Source organism: Urocampus carinirostris, chromosome 2, assembly GCF_059441175.1.
Source record: "Urocampus carinirostris isolate Australia breed hairy pipefish chromosome 2, RoL_Ucar_1.0, whole genome shotgun sequence".
Classification (NCBI taxonomy): domain Eukaryota; kingdom Metazoa; phylum Chordata; class Actinopteri; order Syngnathiformes; family Syngnathidae; genus Urocampus; species Urocampus carinirostris.
Genome location: NC_142350.1, coordinates 36917493 through 36944832, shown reverse-complemented (window position 1 = coordinate 36944832; position 27340 = coordinate 36917493). Strand labels below are relative to the sequence as shown.

General features: G+C 39.0%; 1 protein-coding gene across 3 annotated transcripts in view; it reads left to right on the top strand.

Annotated features, from left to right (window-relative positions):
- Positions 1–27340, top strand: part of oxr1a (oxidation resistance 1a) — a 222080-nt gene that overhangs the window by 115407 nt on the left and 79333 nt on the right. Inside the window, exon 1 of one of the 3 annotated variants that reach the window (XM_088326395.1) lies at positions 23290–23602. The exons of the other annotated variants lie outside the window; for them this stretch is intronic. Coding sequence (XP_088182521.1) covers positions 23449–23602 — 154 coding nt within the window. The 5' untranslated portion in view covers positions 23290–23448. Of the gene's footprint in view, positions 1–23289; positions 23603–27340 lie in introns of those variants that run through there. 3 annotated transcript variants of the gene reach the window in all.

Below are 27340 nucleotides of genomic sequence, written 5' to 3'. Positions count from 1 at the left end.
CATATAACCAAAACCACTTCGTCTTGCATTTGTTGGGAATGTAATACAACTTAAACCATTCCGTCTTTGTTTTTGTTGTGAACGTAATCGAATGGTAATGCACACCGTATATAAAATCCTCCCCCCCTCGCGTGAACGCGCATTCTGCTGCGCTTCCAACAAAAGCGATCGTATTCTATATAAAACGCTTATTAAAAAAATAAAGCGAGCTAATTATAACAATTGGGAGATCCTAGTCTATATAACGCGTTTATTTAAACAATAAAGTGCGATCGTGTTCTACAAAATGCGTTTGTTAACGCGGATGAAAAAGTCACCAACGTCAATGCACGCTTCCAACAAAAGCGATCGCAGCAGAATGCGCGTTCACGCAAGGAGGTGGGGCGGTTGCGTAGGAGTCGGATTTGGGCACAACACCGGCTCGGGAGCTTTTATACCCGTGGTCCACACGAGAAAATGACGTGGAAATGACGCGATGAGGAAGCGGAACAGTCGCCGGCGTCTGTTTTGCGGGCATACCACCGATGAACAGCGGGTTGGCCAATTTTGCGCATTTTCCATCGCGGGCAACCACGGGCAAAAAAAAAAAACGCAAAATTTTAGCTGTGATTCAGCCGCAAACGGCTGTGTGACCGGCCCCTAAATGAAAAAATGACAATGGCCATACCAAGTATAATTTCCAAAATTTCCTTTTAAAGGGATAATTGGTGTGTCCACTTATCACACACCTGTGCCCAGTTCGAACCCTGGTTGAGGCCCTCCAGTAGTAGGTATGTCAGACCCTAACAAAGCTAATCCTTTGAGGTTTAAATCGATGTTTAGTTCGGGAAAATAGCCAATTCATTTTATTTAATAATGCACAATTTTTGGATAACCCTAAACACGGATCAATTATTTGTCACTGACGCTACATGTGTTTACCAAAACTGTACAATGTTGTAAAAATAGATAAACAGTGCTACCATACACATACCTGTGAACGATATCACTTTTCGTCCCCTAAAAATGCCTATGGCTTTGAAAAAAAGAAATCTGCCGCTTTTTCAAGTTCAAACCACAACAAATGATCTTAACTCGAGACTAGTATTTGAGTGTACAACTGCTTGACCTTGAAGTAGGACTAAGTTTATGTGCGTGAATAAACTACTCCGACGATCACATACGCTTTCAGTTTTGGCTAGTTTTTCATTTTTATTTTTTTTAAATTTCACTTAAAGTGATTTTTACTGTCCAGGAGTGACACATCCCATTTGTGAACATCACATAATACTTAGTGGTTGGCAGACACGTCATTATTACGTGGCCATGTCCACTTTCTACTAATTCATTTCTAATAGAGTACACAAACAAGTATAAAATGAGGACTAATATCTGTTGATGATAACTTTGGGTGGTAAAATAGTGTTTCAACATAACCACTGTATCCCATAACACAGTGATTTTCAACCACTGTGCCGCGACACACTAGTGTGCCATGAGAGATTATCCAATGTCTCTTTTTAAAATTTAAAATTTTATAAAACATTTATGAATCATTTTCTACAATTTGCATTTGCAAGAGTCTGTGCTGTAAAAACTGGGGGTGTTATGAATTATATTGTAATTAAATATACTGTTCTGTGTCATTTTATAAAATGTTCTGTTAGTGGTGTGCCGCAAAAATTTTCCAATGTAAAAAACGTGCCCTGGCTCAAAAAAAAAAAGGTTGAAAAACACTACTATAACATACTCTCACCCTAATACACCAGAGCCTCCATAGACTCTGCCACTATGCCGCAGGTGACATTAGCCAAGGGAAAGAGGAGCAGGGAGGTGGGCGAGAGCGGTGCGAGGAATCAGATGGACTGAACCATTTCAAGGCAGTGGATTATTGACGATGCTTCGTTGTTCACATTTTTGTTTGGTTTTGCTTTTTTTGGGGGGGGGCATATTGAAGCCTAGCCTGTTCTTAATTAAGAAAAAAAGAGAGTTTTAAAAATGCTATATTTCTTGAGGGTGCTTGGGTTAAATAACGGGCTGGTTACGTCCATGTAAGAGTGTAATAAGGCTTAACAGTAAATCCAGGAAATAAATTTTAATTTGAAATTTGATACACACATGCTCCTTTTAATTCGCCACTTGGGGTGAAGATGCAGATAACGGACACACATACATTGATTGTGGAAACCCTGCTGGAGTTTGAATCAACCCTTATGTATGTGATCGAACCACATCAATTCTTCTTGACTGAATGAGCAGAAGAGAGTAAAGGAGCGAGAGGAAGGAGCGAGAGTTATCTGTGGTCTGTGTGTTAGCAGCACCCTCAGCCATGCCACAGTGCTTTTTGCCAGCAGAACGGTTTGTGTGCAGAGAGATAAGCCCGAGCTCCCTTGCCTCTGTGCTACAGGCTGCTCACGTAGCCCCACAAGACAGCTTAGCTCCACAACGTGATCCAATAAAGGGCCTCTTCGCTTATCCTCGCCTGCATTGGCTTCTTCCAACCCTGCAACATCCTCTTTTAGGTCAACACTGTATGCTTTTGCTGGTGTCATTTTTTTTTTCGATCTTCTAAGGCAGGGGTCGGGAACCTATGTCTCGCGAACCAGATATGGCTCTTTTCATGACTACTTCTGGCTCGGAGATAAAATGAGATCTTTACGATGTTTGTGAATCATTCCAAATGTTAATTGGGCAATGATTACCCTAAACTATTCAAAGCCATAACAACACTGATATGACAAAAGGTTTGGTCAAGTTTTTACATATACAGGGCCAAGTCTCAACTACGGTTTACCATTACGGCGGCACACCAACATGCCCCGTTTTGGCTGTACATCGTCAAAGAATCATTTATAAGGAAGCTCATTTAACAGTATATGTTCACTGTTGAAGAACTTAATGATAACAAAAACACAAAACAAGCACCCATACCCATAAACACCAGCAAAGCACCCAGAGCAATTTGATCGGATGAGAGGTAGAGATGGGTAGAGCTATGCTCAGATAGCGCAAGCATTCACGTCTCTAAATATGTCAGTGTCCTTCTCGTTTGCAGTATTTTGGGCCATTTTTACAAGAACTGTGCTCACACCTTGTTTTACAACCATTATTTAGGACAAGAATGACTCAACACTATTAAGATACTGCGGTAGACTAATTTTATGTCATATATTTGCATGGAAAAAGGCTCTTGCATTATTATAATTTCATAAATTATATAAAATCATCAAACATCACACAGTGAAATAAAATTTGCTGAAGAAATATCTTTTGACTGGAGAACAGGTTTGACAGTTTTGTTTAATTTTGTCTTATGGTGTGTCTCTCTCTTTAAGAATATAACAAAATATGTTTGCTTTTATGGCTTTTGGGTCAAAAAGATTCCAAACCCTGTTTTAAGGTTTTCCCTCCCATTCTAAAAGATGTTCAGTGTTTATGGTTCTAAACCAACCAATTGCTGATTGCGATTAAAGTATTTATTCGGGTATAACGGTGTACCAGTGTAAAAAGTGCACACCTTTTTGATTGAAAATCAGTCTAAAATTTTGTTTAACCTTTTCTTGGCTCAAACTAATCGTGGTGAGTGACAAATCCTGTTGAATAGGTGGCCCAAGACAGTTCTTTATGGATTTATGGACAATGTAAACTACGGACTCAATACCAAAATATAAAGCACAATATGTACTTAATAACTTTCAAAGTCCAATTTATCATCAGATACAGCAGAGTGGTTTCCGCTTATTGTGTTTTTTTGGTTTAATTTGTACCTTACGGGATGACGTTTTCCACTATTTGTCTCTGGTACAGTTGATTTTCATTTAGCTCCCTGATTTCTGTGAATATTTGCATGATCTGCAAATTTGAGCTGGAATGTGGCATCATACGCAGACCATTTCCTCTTTACTGCCCGAGTAGCCATCAAATGGGTACCAATAGATAATATAAATGTGAAGAGGACTGAATTGAAACTTTATAATTCTAGATATTGGTAATTACACAAAACAACAATGTTTAACTCACGTTTTAGTTTGGGCTAGGTGAGGGGAGAAAAGAAATGAAGAGACGCCTCTCCTCTGCACATAAGCCAGAACCGTATTTATTTTAGAACTTCCACACAAGTGATTTGGATATCATTTCTTCAAATAGACCATAGGTATATTCTATTCTTCTATTCTAGGTGTCTTGTGGGTCGAAAGATGTGGTTGCATTCCATGTTTTGTGATAGTGGTCAGGGATATTTTTGACTGATCAATCTTTGCATGAATATGTCAATATTCTACCCCAAAACCTTGTGCATCATTAATGCGAACCCAAACTTTGAGATCTTTTATAGGTCAAAAAAACAAGTGCATTGTACGTGAATAAATATTGTACTCAGTTGAATTTTTAAACAAGTTCATGCTGTTAATACCCCAGTCTTTATAAATTTGGACTGTCTTTTGTATCTAATGTTGTGACTTGATAAGTAAACATACCCTCCACAGGAACATGTTGGCCCACTTGAAAACCTTTCCTATAAAGGTTAATGGTATGCTTAAGTCCTCCCAGACAGCAGTGGAGCAGCTTAAGCTGTTCTTGGTTACAGGCAGAAAATGTCACCTCTCGTTTCCAATGTTTCACTAGCTTCACAATTCTCTCTGTGATTTTGATTATGTTAACGACGCTAAAGAGGAGTAGCTGTGGTCATTTTTGAAAGTTTGCATGTTTCTAATATAACAGTCTGTGTCACGTACCAGGAACAGAGACGGGACCCAAATGTGTTCGTTTTACTCAGTTTTATTTGGATGTCACACCGTCGGTCACGGGTAGCAGATCGCTGGGAACGCGGAAGTGGCACTTCCATGTCGAGCGCAGGCAATATTGAGAGCGAGGGAAAACAGGTCGATGGTCGGGACGGAGGAGCAAAAACATAAACGGGTCCAGAAAAAAGGTCGGCAACGGGAATCAGACAGAACAACAGGGCAGGATGGAGTCAGGAGTCACAAAGGTTTGCCTACCGTGTAGCGTTGGTTCACAAACGATCCGATTGTGCGAGTGTTGTCAGGAAGGCGGGGGTTTAAAAAAGAGGAAGCAGCCAATCAGCGCCAACGAAGCAGACTCAGGTGCCCCGCATCAGTAATCATGACAGTCTGTGTATCTCAAGCACACTAATATGTTTATAAAAGCCAGATTTTTTTGCTAAATAATAGTGTTCAAATCGTGTATATTTTTCTGTTTGCACCATAGTTTGTACTAAAGACTAAAAAAATTGTGTTTGAGTAAAAAAAGCAAAATATTATAAGGTAAGACTAAATAAGAGAATAAAAAAGATAAGCCTAATTATCTGCCAATGTTTATTTTTGAGCAGACACTCAAAATAAGGAGAGAATACATTTATGTATGTTGAACATGCAAGGAGAAGACGGGAACAAGCTTAAAACTGATACGAAATCCCAAAAAGCCCTTTCTTTGTATTACGTCTCATAGGTTACCAAATGCCTCGAACGAGGAAAAAATGTATATATTAAATGTATAATTAGACGACATTCGACAAAGTACTCGCATTCTCCTCCGATGTTGCTTGTCTTTATTATTGCACTTTATACAAAAAGTATCCTACATATTTGTAGGTTTAAAACATACATTTTTGTTTTTTTGTTTATTGTCAACTATTTGTCAAACACTTGCATTTTTTATTGTTTTATATAAGACAATATTCTGTTGTTTTGTGCACTATTTTACTATTTGCCCAAAACTTGAATAATTGAATAAAGCAAAGGAAATGTAAAATGTATTTTTTTTTAAATCTGATTCATATAAGTCAATAGAAATATAATGAGTACCGTAAATTCCGGACTATAAGCCGCTACTTTTTCCCCAAACCTTCAACCCTGCGGCTTATTCAGTGATGCGGCCAATTTATGTAATTTTTCTAACAGCCGCCAGCGGCGCTCGAGTACAAAAGGTAAGATTTAGACCGGTGGAATATATGCGCCAAGGAAGACTGCAACTTCTTAGCTTGTGCACAAATTAAATTAGCGTAGACATCCTCATCATGCAAATTGCAAAAAGAAAGGCACATGACGCAACTTTCAAGCTAAACGCAACCGAGCAATCCAATAAAGAAAGAAACAGAGCTACTGCACGTAAACTTTACTTTGCGAGCGTGTTGCTAGCGTGTTTTTGAATAAGGGAGTGTGGGACGACGTCTATATGACAAAGTCTCTTTCCCATACTGGGGAAGACGACTTTGATGACGTCAGTTATAAGGAGGAAGATGAGGATATTTTACCGAGGTTTCTACATGCACAGTATGTTTTTTTTAACAGACCCGTTCACTGTGTCACGAGCGTGTTGCTAGTAGCGTTTTGCTTCCCTTCACAGGCACGGTTTGGGATGAAAGTTATAATATTATTATTAAAGCTATGAAAACTCTCTCGGTGTACCGTCTTTATTTGTAACCATGTATAATATGTATTTGCAACTGTATATTTTTGTAATGTATTTATTTTAGAAACTTATTCTGATATGTTTTGGCACGAGCAAATGAGAAAAAAGGGGCGGGGCAAATGCGGGCTGACGGGAAGTGGAGTAAAGGTGAGACGTGTTTGTGGACGCGGCCGACAATAGTGGATATATATTTCTCCCACCCTTATCTTTGGAAATATACACTTTTTCCCTTGGATTACTTTCAACGGGCACCCGGTCTGCATCAAACCTTAAGTACCGGTATCATTTTCCGTTCATTTTGCCGGCTGGGATTTTTGGACTGTGTCGGGTATGGGTTAATTTTGTGTTTGTGTTGCATTTTTTCAATGTGGGCGCATGCGGCTAATATACAGGTGCGACTTGTGTATGTACTAAATCGATTTTCCTCCCGAAATGTGGTGGGTGCGGCTTATAATCAGGTGCGCTCTATAGTCCGGAATTTATGGTAAGCAGAAAATAATCAAGCGATTGAGCGAATATTAAAATCATCATTAGTTGCAGCCCTAATTTGAAATTTGCGGATTGATTTTTGCTAGTTATGTTTGTGCTTAGTAAACGCAAAACAAATATCCCGGTGAAAAATGAGTGAAGGCGGAATGCTAAAAATCAATTTAGATGTACTTTAAAATTGTTATAGGTAATCGACCTCCCACACGTGTATTTACCTCATTTAATGACGTTTTTTGTTTTTTTTTCAAATTGTTGCCATTTTGACTCATTTTTGAAGTCCTATTGAAAATTGTGTTCTACAACCCCTAGCAAAAAGTATGGAATCACCAGTCTTTATCAGATCCTCACTCAGACATTTATTCAGTCGAAAAAAACTAACTAACATGAAACAATCGTAAGGTAATTGCAAAATGCAACATATTGGCATTCAGAAACACCAAAAGATATTAAAAAAAACGTTGCAATGGTCGGTAAATGTTATTTTCATCGAGCAAGTACATAGAAATAAATATGGAATCACTCAATTCTGAGGAAAAAAAGATGGAATCAGTGCATTTTGAGTAGAAAATAAAGACAAACCCAGTCAATTTCCTTTCCTTAATTAGGCACCTGGCTCTTTAATCAGCAGTTAAAAGTGTACTACACCTTGGAGGGCTCCTGGACTAAGTGGATTGGCCAGAATCATGGCTCCAACAAGAGACATGTCCGAAAACAGGATCCTCAATCTTTTTGAAGAAGGTAACTACTCGTATAGTTGCCAAAGATGTGGGCTGTTTAAATGAAATGATCTGCGTTTATATAGCGCTTTTCAAGTCAATGACTTTCCAAAGCGCTTTACATTGTGCTTCACATTTCCCAATAGCGGCCGTGATCTGTGCAGCCATGTAAGGCGCTTTACCTGCTTATTGGGGGTATTGGGGGTTCAGTGTCTTACCCAAGGACACTTCGACATGTAACACGGACAAGCCGGGATTCGAACTGGGATCCCTTAATCCTAAAACGATCGCTCTACCTCCTGAGCTACTGCCGCCCCTTGTTTACAGTCAGCTGTATCGAAGATTTGGACCAAGTACAAACAGCATGGGATTGAGGTTGTTCAAGTCAAGCGTACTGGTAGGCCAAGGAAGACATGTAGGCGTCAAGACAAACTACTAAAGTCCATATGTCTTGAAAACAGAAAATGCAGATCAAGACAAATGAAGAGGAAATGGGAGGAAGTTGGAGTCAATGTATGTGACAAAACTGCAAAATCTCTTGTATTTTTTTATTCATTTATTTTAGTGCTTCTGAATGCCAAGAAGTTTTGAAAAACGTAATTATTTTTTTCATGCTTTTTATTTGAGTTTTTTTCTACAGAATAAAACGTCGGGGTGAGTACTTGTTTAAGACTGGTGATTCCATACAAACCTTTTATCATGTTTTTTTTAATTATTGTTATTAAATAAAAGAAAATATTTTCTTGTTTTGTTTTTCGGGCACAGTGCTTTTGAAAACGTATTTATACGTTTTGGTACTGAATGAGTTAAAACATATTTTCATTTTTAGATCTGATTCATCAATTATTCGTCTAAAATAATTGATTCATCAATTATTAAAATAATCGTTAGTTGCGACCCTAGTTTAAAATTTAAGGGTCGATTTTTGCCTGTTATGTTCGGGCTTAGTAAAGTCAAAAGAAATAACCAAGTGTGCAAGTGACAAGTGAGTGAAGGTGGGATACTAAACATCAATTCATCAATTTTAATGAACTTTATTATGGTTTAAGAGTAACCGACTTTCTAGGAGGCTATTTAGACTCATTAAAATGTGCAAAGTGAATCAGCCGCAAGGACAAAATTTGAGCCGGACAGACAGACGAGCGCACACGTGGAATAAAAAGGAAACGTGTTCTTCTCAGACTTCGTCAATGTCACGACCGCCTCTATGATGTTGGCGCTCCCACAAATGTCCTTTCGTTATTTGCCTGGCATTTGTCATTTGTAAATGTCTCCAGAGATGATCCATGTAGGCCTTAAATCAATTCTGGGCTTTTAAGCAGCTCCTGTAACCTTCATGTTTTCAAAGGAGAGAGGGAGCCGTATAAGCCTGCCCGCTGCCAAGAATGCTCTACGTTCACCTGCTCCAAGGTTAAATGCTGATTTTTATCCACAACAAAACAAACTGTCATACATCAAACATAGTGTTGATCTAAATCCCTGAAAGTACCTGCCCAAGGACGGCAAGATATGTTTCCCCGGCTTGGTAAAACAGCATCCTGCTGTTGTGCATTGGGAAAAAGGAAGTGAATTTACCCCAGTGCTACAGTACAAGAATGTCTTGTCCACACTATATTGGTCTGTTGGTATAATTATGTGTGTGAGGGGTCTCTTGGTGGCCCTCTTCTTGATGGGTTTAATTTATAAATGCCACAGAGGTAGTAATCTCACAGTTTCCCCACTCAGTTTGAAAAAGGGCTCCCGCTATCCTCTGCCCTAGGATTGATTACATATACCTCGAATGAAGAGTAAGCAGTTTTCTGCAATCAAAGAGCAAGTCTTGCTTTTGTATTGATTCATTTTGCGGAGGAAAGAAAACAAGATCTGCCACTTCAAATAAATGTTGATATCTGTTTCCCTTATCCTCATGAAGGTATGGGCTCTTCATTTTCTTACCAGAATTTAAGGTTCATGTCTCAAAACTGAAAGTTGCTTTTTTGTTACTTTATCATGATGAAATGAATGCATCAGTATAGACTTTTCTTTCTAATAAAATCTGTATTATCCCTTGCTTGATGAGTTTATACTGTTTTTAATATTGGACATCTGCAAAGGAGATTGTATAGCATCCCAGTTCTTTATTTTGACGACCATACATCCGTATTATGTTATTTTTACTATTTACATCAGGGGACTCCAACGTAGTCGCCTCCCTAAAGTCACCTGTGGACTGCTTCTGAAGATAACTCACCAGTAATGGGTCATAGTGATTTTCTTGGCAATTTTATTTCTAACTGCCGTGAAAAATCATTGACATGATCAGTGTCTTTAAAAAACAATGTTCTAGTGGATGGCTATGCTCAGTTTCACCCTACTTGTAATAATTACATACAGGGAACATATAACACAATAATAGCATTGTAATAACATAGTAATAACAAGTTGATATTTTAAATATGCTTTTCAAACTTATAGCCCAGAGGTCAGGAACCTTTTCGACCCAAGAGCTATATAGGCAAAAGTATTCAGATGTTTTGGGGGGAGAGAGCCACACTATAAAATTTAAGAAAAAATCAACAAAACTTTCAAACTCACTCTCAAGGCAAAAGCTTATTCTTCAGCGCATTTTATTTCACTGTATGACGTTTGATGGTTTCATAAAATCTATGAAATAAGAATAATGCCTTAGCCTGTAATATGCCACGTAAAATTCGATTTCCTCCCGCAGTTCCTGTGTCTGACACTTTAGTCCAAAATAATGGTTTCAATACAAGGTGCAAGCATAGCTCTTTCATTGAAATGTCACAAAATACTGCAAACTATGATTCTAACGTATTAAACTTCAGTGCATACGGGGCTGGGCAAATAAGAACGAGTGTGCGCTCTGTCCTTTATAAAGCTCCACCTATTTCTACCACTCACCCAATCAAAGTGCTCTAGGTGATCTGCTATAACTTTTGGGTAAAACACTTGTCTAGAGTTAAAGTTTGTTCTGTAAGTTTTTATCATAAGGTATCTCAACAGTAAACCTTAATTGTTTATCAAACTTCCATATAAAAACATGGCATTGACACAATGAAAAAATGTATGCAAACAAAGGTCATGGCTTACTGGAAAAATATCCTCATATCCGATGAGACAAAGATTAATTTATTTGGCTCAGATGGTGTGAAGCATGTGTGCCGGCAACCAGGTGAGGAGTACAAACGTGTGTGTTGTGCCTATTGCCAAGCGTGGTGTTGGGAATTTCATGGTTTGGGGCTGCATGAGTGAAATTGGAATTGGGGAGTTGCATTTAAATCAGAGACTGTAAAAAACATGGAGCAGAGAAATATCCTCTTCCTCTAAGAACTGGGCCGCTGGGCAATGTTCCAGTCGGACAATGACCCTAAATACACTTCTAAGATGACCAAAGCTTTTCTAAAGGAGCTAATGGTAACGTGGATTGACTGGCCCAGCCTGTCTCCAGATCTAAATCCAATAGAACATCTTTGGGGAATCTTCAAGCGGAATGTGGAAAAGCACAAGATCTTGAATATCCCCCAGCTCAGTCATGTCATCACGGAGGAGTGAAAGAGTATTCTATTGTCAATTTGTGAGACTCTGGTGAAATCCATGGCCAGGAAGATTCAAGTGGTTTTGCAAAATAAGGATTGCCTCACAAAATATTTAACTTCAGGAACTTTTACTTTAGGGTGTACTCACTTTTGTTACTAGGGGGTTAGCTACTTATGGCTATATAATGGGTTATTTGTGGGGAAAAATAAATTGACACTGCTACAAAAGCTTTACATCTTTGATTGTGTCAAAGTGATGTTTCTTCTGTTTTGTTCGATTAAACATAATAATAAAATGTATGCAGAAATGTGAGCGGTGTACTCACTGCTGTGACATACTGTATATTTTAGGACAGATTTCTACAAAGATGCCAAAACTGATCTCTAGACAAAAGCTAATTCTTCACTTCATTTTACTGTGTTACTTTTGAATTTACAAAATATATGAAATAAAAATATTGCACGAGGGTTTGTCCCATATAAAAAAATATCCCACTGTAAATTTTTCCCCCGCCCGCAATTACTTTATTTTTACCATCTTTTTGTCGTAAATTATTGGTTTTAAAACAAGGTGCGAGATTCAGTAGCTTGTGTGCGTTGTGGCTGTTGTGTGTGTTATGATTGGACCGAGAGACAGCAAAAAAGCGCTAGCTAGCTCTGGAGGTATGAAACAATAGTTTTTAATTGTTATTTTAGTAATGCTATGGTTGGTTGTGTTATGGTAATGTTATATTATGGTTGTTCAAGTCTCGCTCATCTGTCAAAGCGGGTCGCTCCAATCTGAAAGATTAATGTTAGTTTGGCCCACAGTTTGATACAAATGACACTTGTAGAGCTAAACGAGACTACCAATTACAGTTGGGTATCTAGCAATCTTATCTGTTCATCTTATTTTGTGTTTAAAAATAAATATATTTGAGCACATTGGAATGTTTTTATCAGAGCTTTTCTTGTGAAAAACCTAAGGTGGCCCAGCCTTACCGAGACTGTTTACCGCAGCCCCCAGGAAAATGAAGTTTGAGACCCCTGCTTTACATTAATGTACATTGTTTTGTGCATCTTTTTCCTGTTTTAAAAGGAACTGGGGATTTTCAACAGAATCTGGCTTTTAATTCTGTTTTTTTTTTTTAAAAAGAGCCATGTACTTGCTGGTTTGTCTTCTCGGCGGCCTTTATTTGAATGTTGGACGCTGCGTATTGCACAGGCTTCAGGGCCACATTTGCTATGCGCTGGTTTATCCAGGAGGAAGAGTAGCTGGAGGACTGGATTTAGCCAGCCACAGCGCTACGCTGTTTCCTCATATGGGTCATCGCTTTGGACATTCACTGAATGGCGAATCTCGGGAAAACTGTGACAAAGACGCACCATGGCGAACAAAACATTCATCAGGTTTGAATGTTTCCCTCTTGTTGGGATCAGGAAGCACCGAGCTACAAGCTATGTGCTGCAGTGTGGAAATAAAACAGGCATTACCAAACAGTATTGGGCGTACTACTGAAAAATGTATTTAGTTACTAGTTACTGCTTTTAAAAGTGATTGCGTTACCCCGCAGATTACTGACATTCAAAAGTAGTTGGTTACTTTTAAAGTAACTATCTGGTCACAAACTACTTTATTTACTCATATTGAAGCCAACACCCCAAAACCGCTTAGAATAGCTATAGAATAAAAGCAATAGCGGTAATCCTTCATATTTCTTGGATTGTGCAATTTTGAGTACCTGCGAACAAACACTTAGCCGAGACACTTGATGTCCTGTGTTTTGTCTCCAAACCACTCAAATATTTCTTTCTACATTTCTGGATACTGTCAAAGACGTTTTCTTTTTTTTCCTCAGGGCCTGATGTCTTGCAAAAATAATTTTGCAGATAAAACAACCAAAATTTAGCACGCTTTTACCATGAATTATTTGCTCAAGTTTGACCCCCTGAGTTTGTTGTTGCTTTATTAGCCACACCCCAACCCTACACACTTCCTACCACTCGCTACTGGTGACACACAACCAAATATGTGCATAAAACTGACCTCCCTAATTGGAGTCTTTTATTTTATATTTGTTATACGGCTCAGATTTGAGTTTATATGGTAGGGGAGAATATCAGTAGGGAGAAATTACACGCCCTCGTACTCCGTGCTTGAGGCGGCGCCAAGGTAACTATTTTGTTTCGTCGGTAAGTTATTATATTCTGCTTTGGTTTGCTCAAGGATAGAGGGTTGAATGTTACTTCATGAGTGAAAAGAGTATTTTTAAATCATAGTCTGCTTTTAATAAGTAGCCGAGTAATGCACCATGTTGTAACGACAGTTGAGTCTTTTTTTAATAACGTGTTACAGTACTCATTACCAAGAAAAGTTATTCCAGGAACGCGTTCCTTTGTAACACGTAACTACCAAAGCTGTCATTGAGTAACTTGTGTGTTTAAAATGTAAAAGTTCTGGGTATTTTTAGTAAATGTCACTTTTCATATATTGCATTCGTGCGGAGACAATACACAACACTGATGCAAGATGAATATAGGGTCGTGACTGCTGCCCTCAAGTTCTCTGCAGTTTGTATTTGGGGATTTGTGTGTCAGACAGATGTGGAGATGGCGGGCGGGGTGCGTGCAGGCTGTGGGCTCAATAATGCCACGTTTAATTGGCCCCTGGATGTCTTGACAGATTGACCATCCCTGACCCCTGCAACGCACCCAACACAGATGAAATGATGACGTTTTTCTTTTGTGATGATTGCTGATTAGAGCAGTATGTTGCGCAAGGAATATTGTGTTACCTTTTCTGTCGTTATCGAATTAGAGGGAAGTCATTTGTCTTCATTGGAATATTATATGACATTTTAGTAGGTTGTTGAATGACATGCTTTCGTTTTGATAGCTTCAATATAAATAAGTACGAAATTATTTGCATGTACATCATTCTCAGTACAATTAAAGATCTACAAATTCAATTTTGGGGACGGAAAATAAATAAGTAAAAATTAGAGGTATTTATGAGACAATGCAGACCAATTTATGATCCAAATTCAGGGGTGGGCAAACATTTTGAAGTTGCAGGCCGCATTAGGTCAGAAAATTTGGCCAAGGGGGCTGTACCTGGAGACCTTTCCAACTTTACTCATTTGCATTTATAAATGAATATATGTACTGATATCTATATGTACATGTCATTTTTTTTTTTATATTTGGTTTAAAATAAACTAGTTTTATCAAATTGTTTTTGAAATGCTTTCAATTAAGGCAAAATTATATATTAAGTCCCTGTTGTAACCACTAAATTTGATATTCAGTTTTGTAGGACTTACAAAAGCATCACTGTAGTATTTTTGTTGTATTTCTGTTGTATTTTTGTCGTAGTTTCGACATTATTCTGTAGTATTACTGTAGTTTGACTTTGCAATATAATTAATCATATTTCTTTAGTGTTCTCAAGTAGGATTTTTATATTTTTTTTTTGTATTTTTGTAGTAGGATTTTCTTAGTATTTGTGTAGTTGTATTTTTTGTTTATAGTCCCCTGTCACGATCAGAACGGAATCAGGACCCAATTGTGTAACGTTTACAACAAGTTTTATTGAAAGAAAGATGAAGGGCTGCGTCCACGATCCGGTGCTCGCTGGACGCGGGAGGCAAGTCGCTCTCGCAATCGGATTGTGATCCGAATACGAAAGTGGATCTTCCGTAGCGGGCGATGGCGGTGCCATGGACGGAAAAACAGGTCTATAGCCGGGACAGGAGAGCAAAAACGTGGTCTGATTCAGAAACGGTTCGTAAGCCAGACAGGAAAGCAGACGTGGTCGGGAACAAAAAACAGGTCTTAGCCGAAAACAGACGGGGAGATCAGGGACGGACAAGTGGAAAAACAGGGGCAAAAACGGGACAGGTGGGAGTCAGGGTCAAACAGGCTTGCCTTGTATCAACAGAGGTTCGCAGACGGACTGACGCCAAATGAGCGGGCCCAGGTGATTCAAATCGGTAATCATGACTGTCCACACGGTTCCTTAATGCTAGAAAAGGCATTGAAATAATTAGTGAAGGCCTTAAGTGGCATTAAAATCTCTTAAATCCAATTTTAAAGGTCTGACAAATGGGAACACATTCATAAGATTAATATTTGATTGATCTAAAAAGATTAGGGTAACATCTATCAATTGTCTTGTCTGCTGCAACAACGAATCGACAAAATCAATTAAAATCAATGATTAAAAGCATGGGCAACTATTTAAAAAATCGATTCATTGTATCACGTGATTTCCGAGCCACCATGAACATGAAATTAATGCAAATTAGGGTGAACAAAAAGACAACTTCGAATTGACTTTTAAGATTAAATACATGAACTATCATACAAATATGCATAGTTAAATACACATAATTCGAGATTTTTATTTTACATGACATCAGCATCACCTAAAGGGAGCTGACATAGTTATCCGCCATCTTGCTGCTTTAGGTACCCTCAAAAACCACGAACCTTATCAACAGTTAAAAAATAAGAACAAAAATGTTGCGGTTAGGTCGCTTTAGGTCTCGGTAGTTTGTAATCTTCCTCGTGCGTTATAGCACTCGTTTTCAGTTGTACTACAAATATAACACGCTGTTGCTTCAGATACTTGGATTATCCTCCTACCGACTCAATGTCGCCTAGTTGAAAAAGTCATTCAAAATAGTGTGACCATAATTTCAGAACTTCTCATTTGTCTTCATCATTGTCGTCATATCAACAGCTGACCCAGTTTTTACTTTGCCTTAATTTGGTAAACCATAGGTATAGATACAATTTTTTAAATTTAGTAATGGATCTAAAATTGAGTTTCTTCTCAAAATGAACGATTACAAGACTAATGATGCCTAATGATAAGCCCACCTTGTACCCCACTGAATGGATGCATCCTTTTAAGTGCATTACCAGATAACACCCTGGATGATGCAAAATGCCCGTATCTAATGATTTAACCAACAAATTATCCATTTACTGCGTCCCCTGGGGGTTAAGATTCATTATCCAATTTAGCGTACTTGTGGAGCGGACGATATAAGCTGATGGATGGGAAGTGTCCAGAGTGAGGACAGTTTAACAGCAGAGCAAGAGAGCGCACAACATCTTGCCACCTGTCGGTGATCCCACTGCGGACTCGGATTGCGTTGCCTTGAGGTAGGGGGGATGCAGGGTGAAGAGGCTTACGTTATGCAGTCAATGTACTTTTGTGCTGTTCTTGTAGCTTAGTGATTCATGGGAGGTCCTTTAGGCTAATGGTGAAATATATGACGATGTCTAACTTTAAAAGAAAACAATTAACTCCGTCCCAAGAGTTTAATGCGGGTAACAAAGTGGGCACTGAAATAGTTGAGTGTTTCTTTTGTGCATTGCCATTGGTCACATGGTTGAGTTTTTACCCTCTCTCTCATGTCTTGAGTCTAAGGCAGAGGTGTCAAACCCGCAGCCCGGGGGGCGTTAGCGGCCTGCATGATGATAGGGCTCAAAATTGTATATGAAGCCAACAATTACAGTGCATGCAGGATTAAAAAAAAACGTAAGCTTGAAAAGCTCGACTTCCGTCTGCGATGTGCTTTAAACGTGGTTATTTCAGTATACTTGTTTGGCCGTTCCCATTCCCAAGCATAACACGGAGCGAAATAGACAGAGAAAGACAGACAGACAAACAAAGAAGGAGAGAGAGAGAGAGAGAGAGAGAGAGAGAGAGAGAGAGAGAGAGAGAGAGAGAGAGAGAGAGAGTAATGTTTACTTGTATAGCCTTTAATCTTACTGGCTTCGCAATGGGCTGTACAGCCTACTATTACACCATCCATTTTTTATTGATTCACCAATTACTGATTTGTTTCTTATTTACTCTTAATACGGTTACTTTTTATCTTAAAATGTTATCCTGTTTTGCAAAAAAAAAAGAAAAAAAGTTAAGATAGTGAAATGTTTTCATCTAGTGGAAAATCAATTCAGCCCCAATTAACCTGGACTCCAGTGGAACCGCAGTAAATTGAGTTTGATAATCTTGTTTTTTTTTATTTTAAAAAAACTGCCTATATGACTTATTATGGCTAATGCGTGGATCCTTGTGTGCTTTTTACATACAGCACTAAAGCCAGCATACTTGAAATTAGTGTACAGTCATCACTAGGTTGTTGCAATTATGGGGATTAGAACCCCGGCAAAAATGGGAAGTAGTGCGAAGTAGCGTTGCACCTTTATAAAAGCCCCCAAGGGCCAACTTGCCTCAAGATGACATCCTTACAGACTGAGAGTATAGGACTGTAACAAATTAACAACTATAACCCTACAAATAAAAACACAGAATTGCAGTTAAATAGATGCTCTTTTTTGTGTTTGGACAAAAGTACAACAAAATTGGAGGGCTTCTCCTTTCAGAGTAAGAAAGCGATTTAGAGAGAGGCTGGCTACCTGCATGCTAGCTTCAGGTAACCTCGACTTCTGTCAAGTCTCTGCGATCATTAAAATACAACTGTCTGGAATGTAGCGGTTTCCCACAATTTGTAGGTCCAGGTCATACGGTTCATGGGTAATGGATCTGGCATTGGTGAGATACAGGCTCTGCAAGGGTGGTTTAAAATAGTTGTTAGCCTTGCCTTAGCAGTTGGTTGGGCTTGCAGCAATGCTATGGCCTCTCTCGACGCCTTAGTCGCTTCCGGGACGCGATAACAATCCACGCAACCCTCCACTGCTGGTGATCACTATTTCTTTGCGCTCTTCTGACTTTCTTTATAGATATTGATAAATTTCCTTTCAATGGAACGAGCCACTAAAGCCACAAGCTGTAGCCATACTTTCCAGTTTGTTTAGAGTGAACACATTGACTTGGGTGCCCACCTCGCTGTTTGAATGACAGCAGACACCAGCCAGTAACAGTCGTGCACACAGACACTCACTCAACACAAACACAACATATGTCCCCCTGATAGAATGTGCTGTGTGCTATCTGTCTGCTCTGACAATGCACAATACGTATGACAATAAAGACAATACAATTCAAAATCCTCAAAGCAGTGAACCAGCGATAACTGTAGCGCAAAGTAGCGAAGGATCTCTGTACATGTTTCATTCTGAAATAGCATATTGAGTGAAAGGAAGTGGCAAATTCAAAGTGGAGATGGGCTCCTGTGTTCTCCGCCTAACGGCAGCGGTCATCATTCGTGGAGGTGGCCTCAGACAACCACAGAGGATAAATGAGCACGGACGGGTGCCGTGGAAGCGGTGCTGAAAGATAGCTTGCCGGAACGCCACCAATCATCGATCAGCGCAGACCAATCTTGGGAGGGAAACGTGGGCGGCGACAGGGGATTGAATTGTTGCAGCAACGGGTCATTGTCAAACGTCACAGCACAATTCATCAGCCCGCACTTTCTTGTTCTCTGCCGCCTCCTAATTTGAGGACCTTATGCATCATACCATCTACCTGTTTATTCGTTTCATTTCAATGTCAGGCAGATCTCAGGTAAGATCTTAAGCCCAAGCCTGACCTAACCTGAATTGATCTTCGGCCCAGGTCGGGCCTAAAATGTAAGTGATTACATTTAGGTCAAGTTGAGCTTCTCTCTTGCTGAGTTGAGAAAATGTACATATAACATCTACTGTTTTTTGAGCCAATTATGTGATGTGCTGAAAAATTTGGAGAGCCGTGTCTATTGTGTCAAAAAATAAAATGACAACATGTCGATTTACTTATTCATCCACTGACTAGTCGACACTAAGGCACTTGTACCTCCTCACTTTGGTCTTCCACCTTCACAGTTGGTATTCTATTAGTCCATGTCACACTTTTCTAGATTGATATCAATACTGATACACAACATACTGACGCCTATAGCATGAAAAACCTTACCGTTCGATGAGAATGACAGATTTTTCTAAAGAAAATATTCTTAGATCACAGCAAACATGTATTGTTTGAATGTCAATTTATCATGTCTTTAATTACCAGTTCCTGATTCTGAATGTCTGCTAGAATATTGACAATAGTGGTATCAAGCTAGCATTGTGGCTGCTATCAGCACAGATACCCATACTGATATGTTTTACCTTGCACCCTTTGTGTTGATATTGGTGAAACGGTTATCTTTTGTTTTACAATGTATTTGAATTTCCTGATTCTTAAATTGTTGCTGCCTATACCGGTGATAGGTAAGAAGGTTTCTCTCTTTGTCCTCCTTGCAAGTTCAAAATCCATCCATGTCGGTTTTCTTTATTATGAGTGTCTACTAAAGTTTAAACTTATCAAGGGGTATCGGCCACCATCGAGGGTACCAACACCTTAAAAAAGACTGTTATGGGCACCAATACCCATACTAATACTTTTTACAAGGCACCATTTATGCTGCAGTTGGTAATACTTTTAGCAATATTTTTCTTTTTTCTTCTTCTACCCCTGTGAGATTACACAAATGTTGACATGTGTGCTTTTTTTTAATATTTGGGGACATCATGAAAAATTGGAAAATGTGACAAACCTTTCCATCTGTCATTTCTGTGACACCGGTACAGTTATATAACTGGCGCGTTGAATAATTATACCCCAGATGATATGGTGAATCATTGTCCCTTGCAGCAGACATTTGATTATTTGATTCATTCATGAATATTTGCATTCTGCTGTGAAAGTGGAAAAACACGCTCAGATGCGGTGGCGTTAAGAGCTTTCAAGATGCTAACCTTGCCCTCCCTGAAAATAGTGCACGAGAGGGTGGAATGCTCTGAGCATGTGTGATTGCAGCTATTGTCTGGATTCCTTTGCCTGCTACCTTGTACCAGAAAAATGTCCTCCCTCATTGGTCATTGTTTGTTGTTCTGAGAGAACATCAACATTTATTCATTTGCATCGTTTCCTAAAATTGATTAAGCAAGCTCTTTTGTCAGTTGGTCAGCTCCCAGGAAAAATTGTAATGTTTGTTGTTCTGTAAAAAATATTTTCCTCTCAGCAGGATAAAGATACAGTCCATATTACTTTCAGTAGGAAACTGCTGAGATTACCACTCAAAATGGCGTCAGGTGTGCGAGTCACAGCGCAATTGGCGTTCTGCAGCCAAAGGCGTCAACTCCAAATTCCACACGTATGTCAGAACCCGAATAGATACAGGACCCAATTGCGTAACGTTCTCACACAAGCCTTTATTTTACGGGAAATGGGGAGTCATGCACGTTAGGTAGCCGGTCTGGCGTGGAAAGACCTGAAGCCAGAGACCAACGAGACCAATTCCAATTGCCCAAGTTGATATCGGACAGATGGGGTCGATACCGGACAGGAACGGATCAGGAGAAACTAGACGGGAAAGAAAACTGGAGAAAATAATAAACAGGATAAAAACAGATGGAACCTTAACTGGAACCTGAAATTAAACAGGACAAAAATAAACGGGAACAATACCAGACTGGGCAGCACGGCGGCGCAGTGGTTAGCGCTTGTGCGGCACAGTTCAAGTCATGGGAACCTGTCGTGGGTTCAAATCCAGCTCCAGACTTCCTGTGCGGAGTTTGTATGTTCTCCCCGTGCTTGCGTGGGTTTCCTCCGGGCACTCCGGTTTCCTCTCATGTTCCAAAAACATGCATTTCAGGTGAATTGGCCGGTCCAAATTGTCCCTAGGTGTGATTGAGCGAATGAGTTGTCTGTCCCTGTGTGCCCTGCGATTGGCTGGCACCAGTTCAGGGTGTCCCCTGCCCACTGCCCGGAGATGGCTGGGATGGGCTCCAGCCCCCCCGCGACCCTAATGAGGATAAGCGGTACGGCTGATGAGATGAGATGAGAATACCGGACTGGAAATATCACAGGAAAACAAGACCGAGTCAGAACCCACGTCTTGTGGGGCAGAAGTTCGTTTGACGGGCTGCCCCTGAAGCAAGAGACCGCAGAGCTTTATACAGAAAGTCAATCTCTCAACAAGCCGCAGCTGGCACCACACGGGCGGGGCCAATTGGGCACCACGGCAACCGTAACACACGCGGGCGGTCAATTGGGCGCCATGACAACGTAAATGTAAGAAACGGACTCTTATGAGTTCATTTTTATATCTTTTTAAGCCTCCAGCTTAAAATCTGGTTTTGCTCGAACAAAGACAAAATTGAGTTTCGCTGTTAAATTGAACCATGCGGCTCTTAATCAGGTGTTAATCTGCAGTCCAGAATTTACAGTACAGTATCTATATCTTTAAGGGGAGTTGTGGATGATTTGAGGAGAGCACTGAGAGCAGTTGCGCAGCAACACAATATATCAAGCAGTCTTGTGGAGTGGCGCTGGGCCAGTGTGACACCAATCTGATTGTGCGGTCCTTTTGCCAAGTGGACCAGCGGGGCCCTTGTGTGAGGTCAGAGAGAAACACTAGGTCAAAACGGGTCCTGTCACTGCAAATTAATAGGAGTTAGCACATCTGTAATCATTTACCATTTATTTTAAATGTCATTTTTGATAAATCACAAACTATTAAAGAATGTTTGACATCTGATTTAACTCATCAGAGTTAAAATTACTTATTATTTAGAGGTTGTTTTTTATGAACCAAAATAGGCAGTTACATCCAGGATAGGTTAATCATTCCCAAAAAGTAAGCCCAATGGAGATATAAATAGTAGTGCCTCTGCACTACGTGGTTAAATGATTCATGTGCAGCACTCTCTTTTAAGAGACGTTGCTTGGATATTGGCTCAAGGCTTTTAGCCGCATTGATATATTGACACGTGTGCATAAGTTGTGTGTTTGTGTGTTTTCTTGCCTGGATGTCCGATGAACTTCCAGTTTGTTGCTGTTGCACTAGACCTTTTCGTTGCTATTATCAACGTAAACCTTCTCTAGACGTGTCTTACTTTTGGATTGAATAACAATCTGTAATACACACATAGTGTAGAATGCATTTTTACCTTTAGTGAATAAATGCATGCAACATTTTGAGAGAAAATTTTCTTTAATTAAAGGCGTCCATGAGTTTAGTTATAACCGTATATACTTGCATATAAGCTGAATTTAGAACCCTAAAATTCAATACTGAAATTAGGGGGTGGGATGTATGCGCATGAAACCAAAATAAAATAAGGGGGTGCAAGACAGACAAAGCCACCAAAATCAGGTAATATTCTTATGCCACTCCCCCCTCAAGTGATCTCTTCTTCCTGTTAAGTCAATCAGCGCCGTCCCAATTAACCTCGTCCCTTTTACTTACTCGGACATTCAACATTCTGTGAAGAGCGCTCTGGCAAGTGTCACAGTTGGAGATATCTGGCGGAAGGCAATTAATGCTTTTTGGGGCCAGAAAGAATTACATATCATTTCAAAGTCACCAAAAGGGCCTGAACTATCCATTGGGGTTATCAATGATGTAATTGGTAAAAAGGTCGATGATGAGCTTCAGGCAAAGATATACTGGTGACAATGTAAACGTGATAAACCTCATCTGGTTGTTCTCACCATTCTAAACAACACGCTAAAGCAGGGGTGGCGAACACGTTTGGCACAAAGGGACAAAATTTTTAACTGTGAGAGTCGCAAGAGCCACACCACACACTGACCTACCATGACAGACACACGCAAACACACACGATTAAGAACATATTATTTCCCATAACACACTCCTCTCCTTACAATACAAGAAGTATTGTTCTTTTGTTGATTTCAAAGAAAGTGTCCACCCTCAATACACACACACAAAAACTAAACATGAAACAAGGGGGGGGGATGCTGGGTGACCTCTCACAGCACCACATGCCTGTAGTGGTGGAAAGACGCACTAAAGTACTGTCATTTACTCAGAAAAGGGTGCACACAATACAAATTCTAACTTACAGCAATGTCCGGATATTTTTTGACATCCCGAAAAAAATGTTCGTCTCTACCGTTTTTCGTAAGTCGAATGGTCGTAAGTAGGGGAGCGTCTGTATATTTTTTAGGTTTTGTATTTTTCAGATTCCAAACGTTGTCTCTTTCAGATCTTTTGTTTTCACAGTTTCTAAAGCTTTTATTATTTTGGGTGTTTTTCTTTTCATGGTTTAATATCTGTTTTCCGTTTTCCACACTCCTCAAGATTACTAAAAGCATTTTCAAAGTGTATTTGTTCAGTTTTAAACTTTTGTCCTAAATGTAACTCCATAGAATCCGGACGAGACAGCAGGAGTGCGTGCGTGTGTGCGCCTGCGCGTGTTTGCTTGCGTGCGTGTATTGTTGTTCCTGTTTAGGAATGTGTGGACTGTCTGAAACTTTTGACTGCGGGGCTCTGTGTCAAACGGACATCGAGGGCAGAGTTGTTTACAACAATTCCAAGTAGTTGCCGGAACTGTTTTTTGCGCTCCTTATGGATTACATCTATTCGATGAAGGGCAGCGGCGCGAGGGCTGTGAGAGACGTGATCACTCAAAGACTTTGGTCTGGATTCGGGCAGGAGGACCAACCTCGTTACGATCCAGACCTTGCGGGCCTGCATAAAAGCACGATTGACGCCAAAAGAGGTTGGTGAGAAGCTTTGTTTTGTTTAAGTTGTAAACTTTTAAGAGCTATGGAAATGCTCCTCATGTCACGTTGACTCCTTTTGCTAGGCTAGCCCGTCAGCGTGTACACGAAGCGCGTTTTAAGAGATAAACATACAACTTTTTTTGTGTTATCGTTTCAACTAAGCATGATTGTTTTTTAAACGACTGGTCTTTGCATAAAACATTATTTGGAGCTATTCTGGGCTTCTGACACCTTGCATGGTGATTGACAGAGAGTTGATAGTTGCTTCCGCCCACATATATTTGTCTTTACTCATATGTGTTTTAAGCTCGGTACACTTTCCAATTCCTCAATGTACTTGCTATCTCAAGGCAGGGGTATCCAACTTTTCCCAAGCTGGGTGATACTTTTTGTCACTAATTAGCGCAAAGAGCACCAGGTTTGATATGAATTTCTAAAATAACAACTTATGACGCTATTACTATGTCGTTACTATGTTATTACCAGGTTGAATATTGGGAGTAAGTTTAAATAGACTCAGTAAAACACACACTAAATACTAGAAAATCACAATGACCCAGCACAGGTCCAGGGGCACCTAAGCTGTACTTCAGGCAGGTGTTGGGAACCTCGCCTCAAGGGCAATAGATTTTGATTTTTTATTTATTATACCTGACGACTGAGTAATGCCGTTATTACTATTATTATTTTAAAACTGTAAATGTGAATGTGTCATTGCACGAAAGTTTGGATCTGACCTGTTACATTTTGATTTTACTTGGGGATAAACAAACCCGTGTCAAGAAATGATAAACAAGAAGTGTGTGTGTGTATGGGTAAGTGTGAAGCACATTGTAAAGCGCTTTGGGAGGTCTTCATTGACTTGAAAAGCACTATAGGAATGCAGACCATTTACCATTTATTTGTTTATTTATTTATTTTTTATTTATTTATTCATTTATTTATTGAGGAAGAGCTTTACTAGACATTTTAAGACAAAATTCAACAAAACAGCCAAGCCAGCTCTCCAGACAAAAGCTAATTATTCACTGCATTTTATTTTCCTGTGATGTAGATGATTTGATACAATTTACGAAATAAGAATAACGTCAGAGCCTCTGTCTCATATCAACAAATATACTACTTTGAACTTGTCTCCCCCATATTTACTTAAAATCGTTGACGCTCATTTTTACCTTTTTTCCAAAATAATGGTTTCAAAACAACGTAGAAGCAGCGTTCATTTGTAAAAATGTCACAAAATGCAGACGCTCTCCTACTTACGAACATTTGAGTTACAAACAACGATACACACGAACATTTCTTTGTGCACCTTTTTCCGAGTACAGGACAGTACTGTAGTTCTTCTTTCCGCCACTACTGGCGTGTGGCGCTGTGAGAGGTCACGCAGCATCCACTTGGAAGAAGAAATTCGGCTTCCTCTTTCCAGTTTGTGTGCAAACTTACTGTACTGTTGACATATTTACATATTGATTGCTTAATATCTCATGCATCTATTCAATATAATTGGTGTAAAGAAGAGCCAAGCCGTTTCATTTGAAATGAAAGTGGAATAAGAAAGCTTTATGAAAGAAAATGGTTGGATCGCTTTTTTTTTCTGGCCACTTTCTACCACGGAAGAGGAAGAAGCCCATCTTCCAAAAGTAAGTTAAACTTTACATTATTCATCTCGATTGACCATATTATTCTACTAAATGTTTATCTTTCAGTACAAAACAATACAGGTAACTTATACAAGCCTTAAACATACTTATAGAAACCTTAAAAATGTATTTAAACCTTAAACATACTAATAGAACCCTTAAACATGCGTTTCATACAAAATATAACAATGAAGCAACTTACAAACAAATTTAACTTACGGAACTCTTTCTTATTTCTCCACCAAATTTCAATATTTTAATAAAGACGAGGAAATTAATAATGTGTTTTTTTATCTGATTCAACCATAAATGGAAAATTTAATCGTCAGATTAATCGATTTTTAAAAATAATCATTAGTTGTAGCCCTAATGGCAACAAAGTTAAACTTGAGGCGGTGTCATATGACAGAGTAGTCTCGTCATTCTCAACAGGATGTTCTGGATCTAAATTAGTCATTTTGATAGTAGGCTAATATAGATACATACAGTATGTGCTGCGTTCATTTAAAGGCTTTTAGAAGGTTTTTTTTTTGCGGCTCATGATAAATTTGTTTTTTGTTTCTTAGATGCAATGTGGCTCTTTCAACATTTTGGGTCGCTGAACCCTGGGCTAGCTTGTTGTTCTGCCAACAGAGCCTGTTAAAAAAGAACTGGATTTTTAAATATGCTACTTGTGCTTAATTTATTTAATATATTTTTATATTAAATGCAATTTATTGTTGATTGATTGACTTTGATGATCTGTTGGAATCATTGTTTTAAAAAAAAAATCAATTAAGATGTTGCAAGTTAGTCGGTGCTTGAATACTTTTTTCACAAAGTATGTTTTAGTGTTTTACTCAAGTAAATATTTGGATGGTTACTTTTTACGTCTACTTAAGTCGTATTATTTTAAGTACTTTTACTTGAGTATGCCACTCTACCTACCTCTGCGTGAGGCTCCTTTAGAGGAAGCTGACATGTAAAAGTCTGGGCACAAAATTAGAAGAAAAATTATGCGTTTTGGTCACTTTGAGTCTCTTTAGGTTGTATTCTTTCTTGTACTTTGTAGATGTAAATGCGTTACATACAGTAATTCCCAAAAAGCTCTACTAGCTCAAAAAGGGGATTGTATTCAATACTGAACAGAGTCTGACTACTTATGTTCATGTGATATTTCAGTTTTTTTTAATCAATTAGCAAAATTTTCATTTTTTTTTTAATCAAGATGGGGGGGCTGAGTCTACATTAATGAAAAATAAAGAGATATATTTAGATTGTGTCAAATGTCTTCAATGACAATCTGAAAAATGTCAAGGTGTCTAAATATTTTCCGTACCCACTCTATGCACAGATCATTGTCACATTTTAACCTGTTGAGTATTAGTTCTTTGGAGCAACTCTTATTTGCATTCTTGGATTGCTTTAATAACAAACCTCACAAAGACGAAGATTTCATATAGTGGTGATGTTGACTTTCACAGGATATGTTCAAAGGCACCCCAGCTTGCTTGAGAAGGAAGCTCTTGAGTAAGCATTAGCTGTAATAACCAACTGAAGAAAGGCCAAATGCTATGGAAACAGATGAGAATACCCAAACTGAACTAATAAATCAAAATTACAGCACATCACTTATTCTACTTAATGCAAGTAAAACCCGTCGATGACACACAGCTGCTACTGCTATCATGAACCATAAATAAATATTCCTTTACAGTTATTTACGTCATACTTTTAGGGATGCTGGGAAATTCATCATCAACTTCCTCCTTTTCTAGATTTAGAGGTACACAGTTATTGCTAACATACACTTTTTGGTATTTCTGCCGCAAACATGAGGACTCCTGGTTGCTGATATCGCTTAAAGAATAAGTGCTTTTTGTTGTTGTTGTTTAGGTTGCTTCAGAGTCCCCACTATATTCAAGAAGCATTTACATTAGGTTCATTGGAGACTTAAAAATGTGCCCATACTGTAGTTTTGAATGATATAATAGATCAAATAGATCAGCATTTAAAAAGCGCTTTTCAAGTAACTGAAGACCTCCCTAAGCACTTTACAATGTACTTCACCCTTACTCCTTTGTCACTGTAACATGTGAAATGCATAATTAA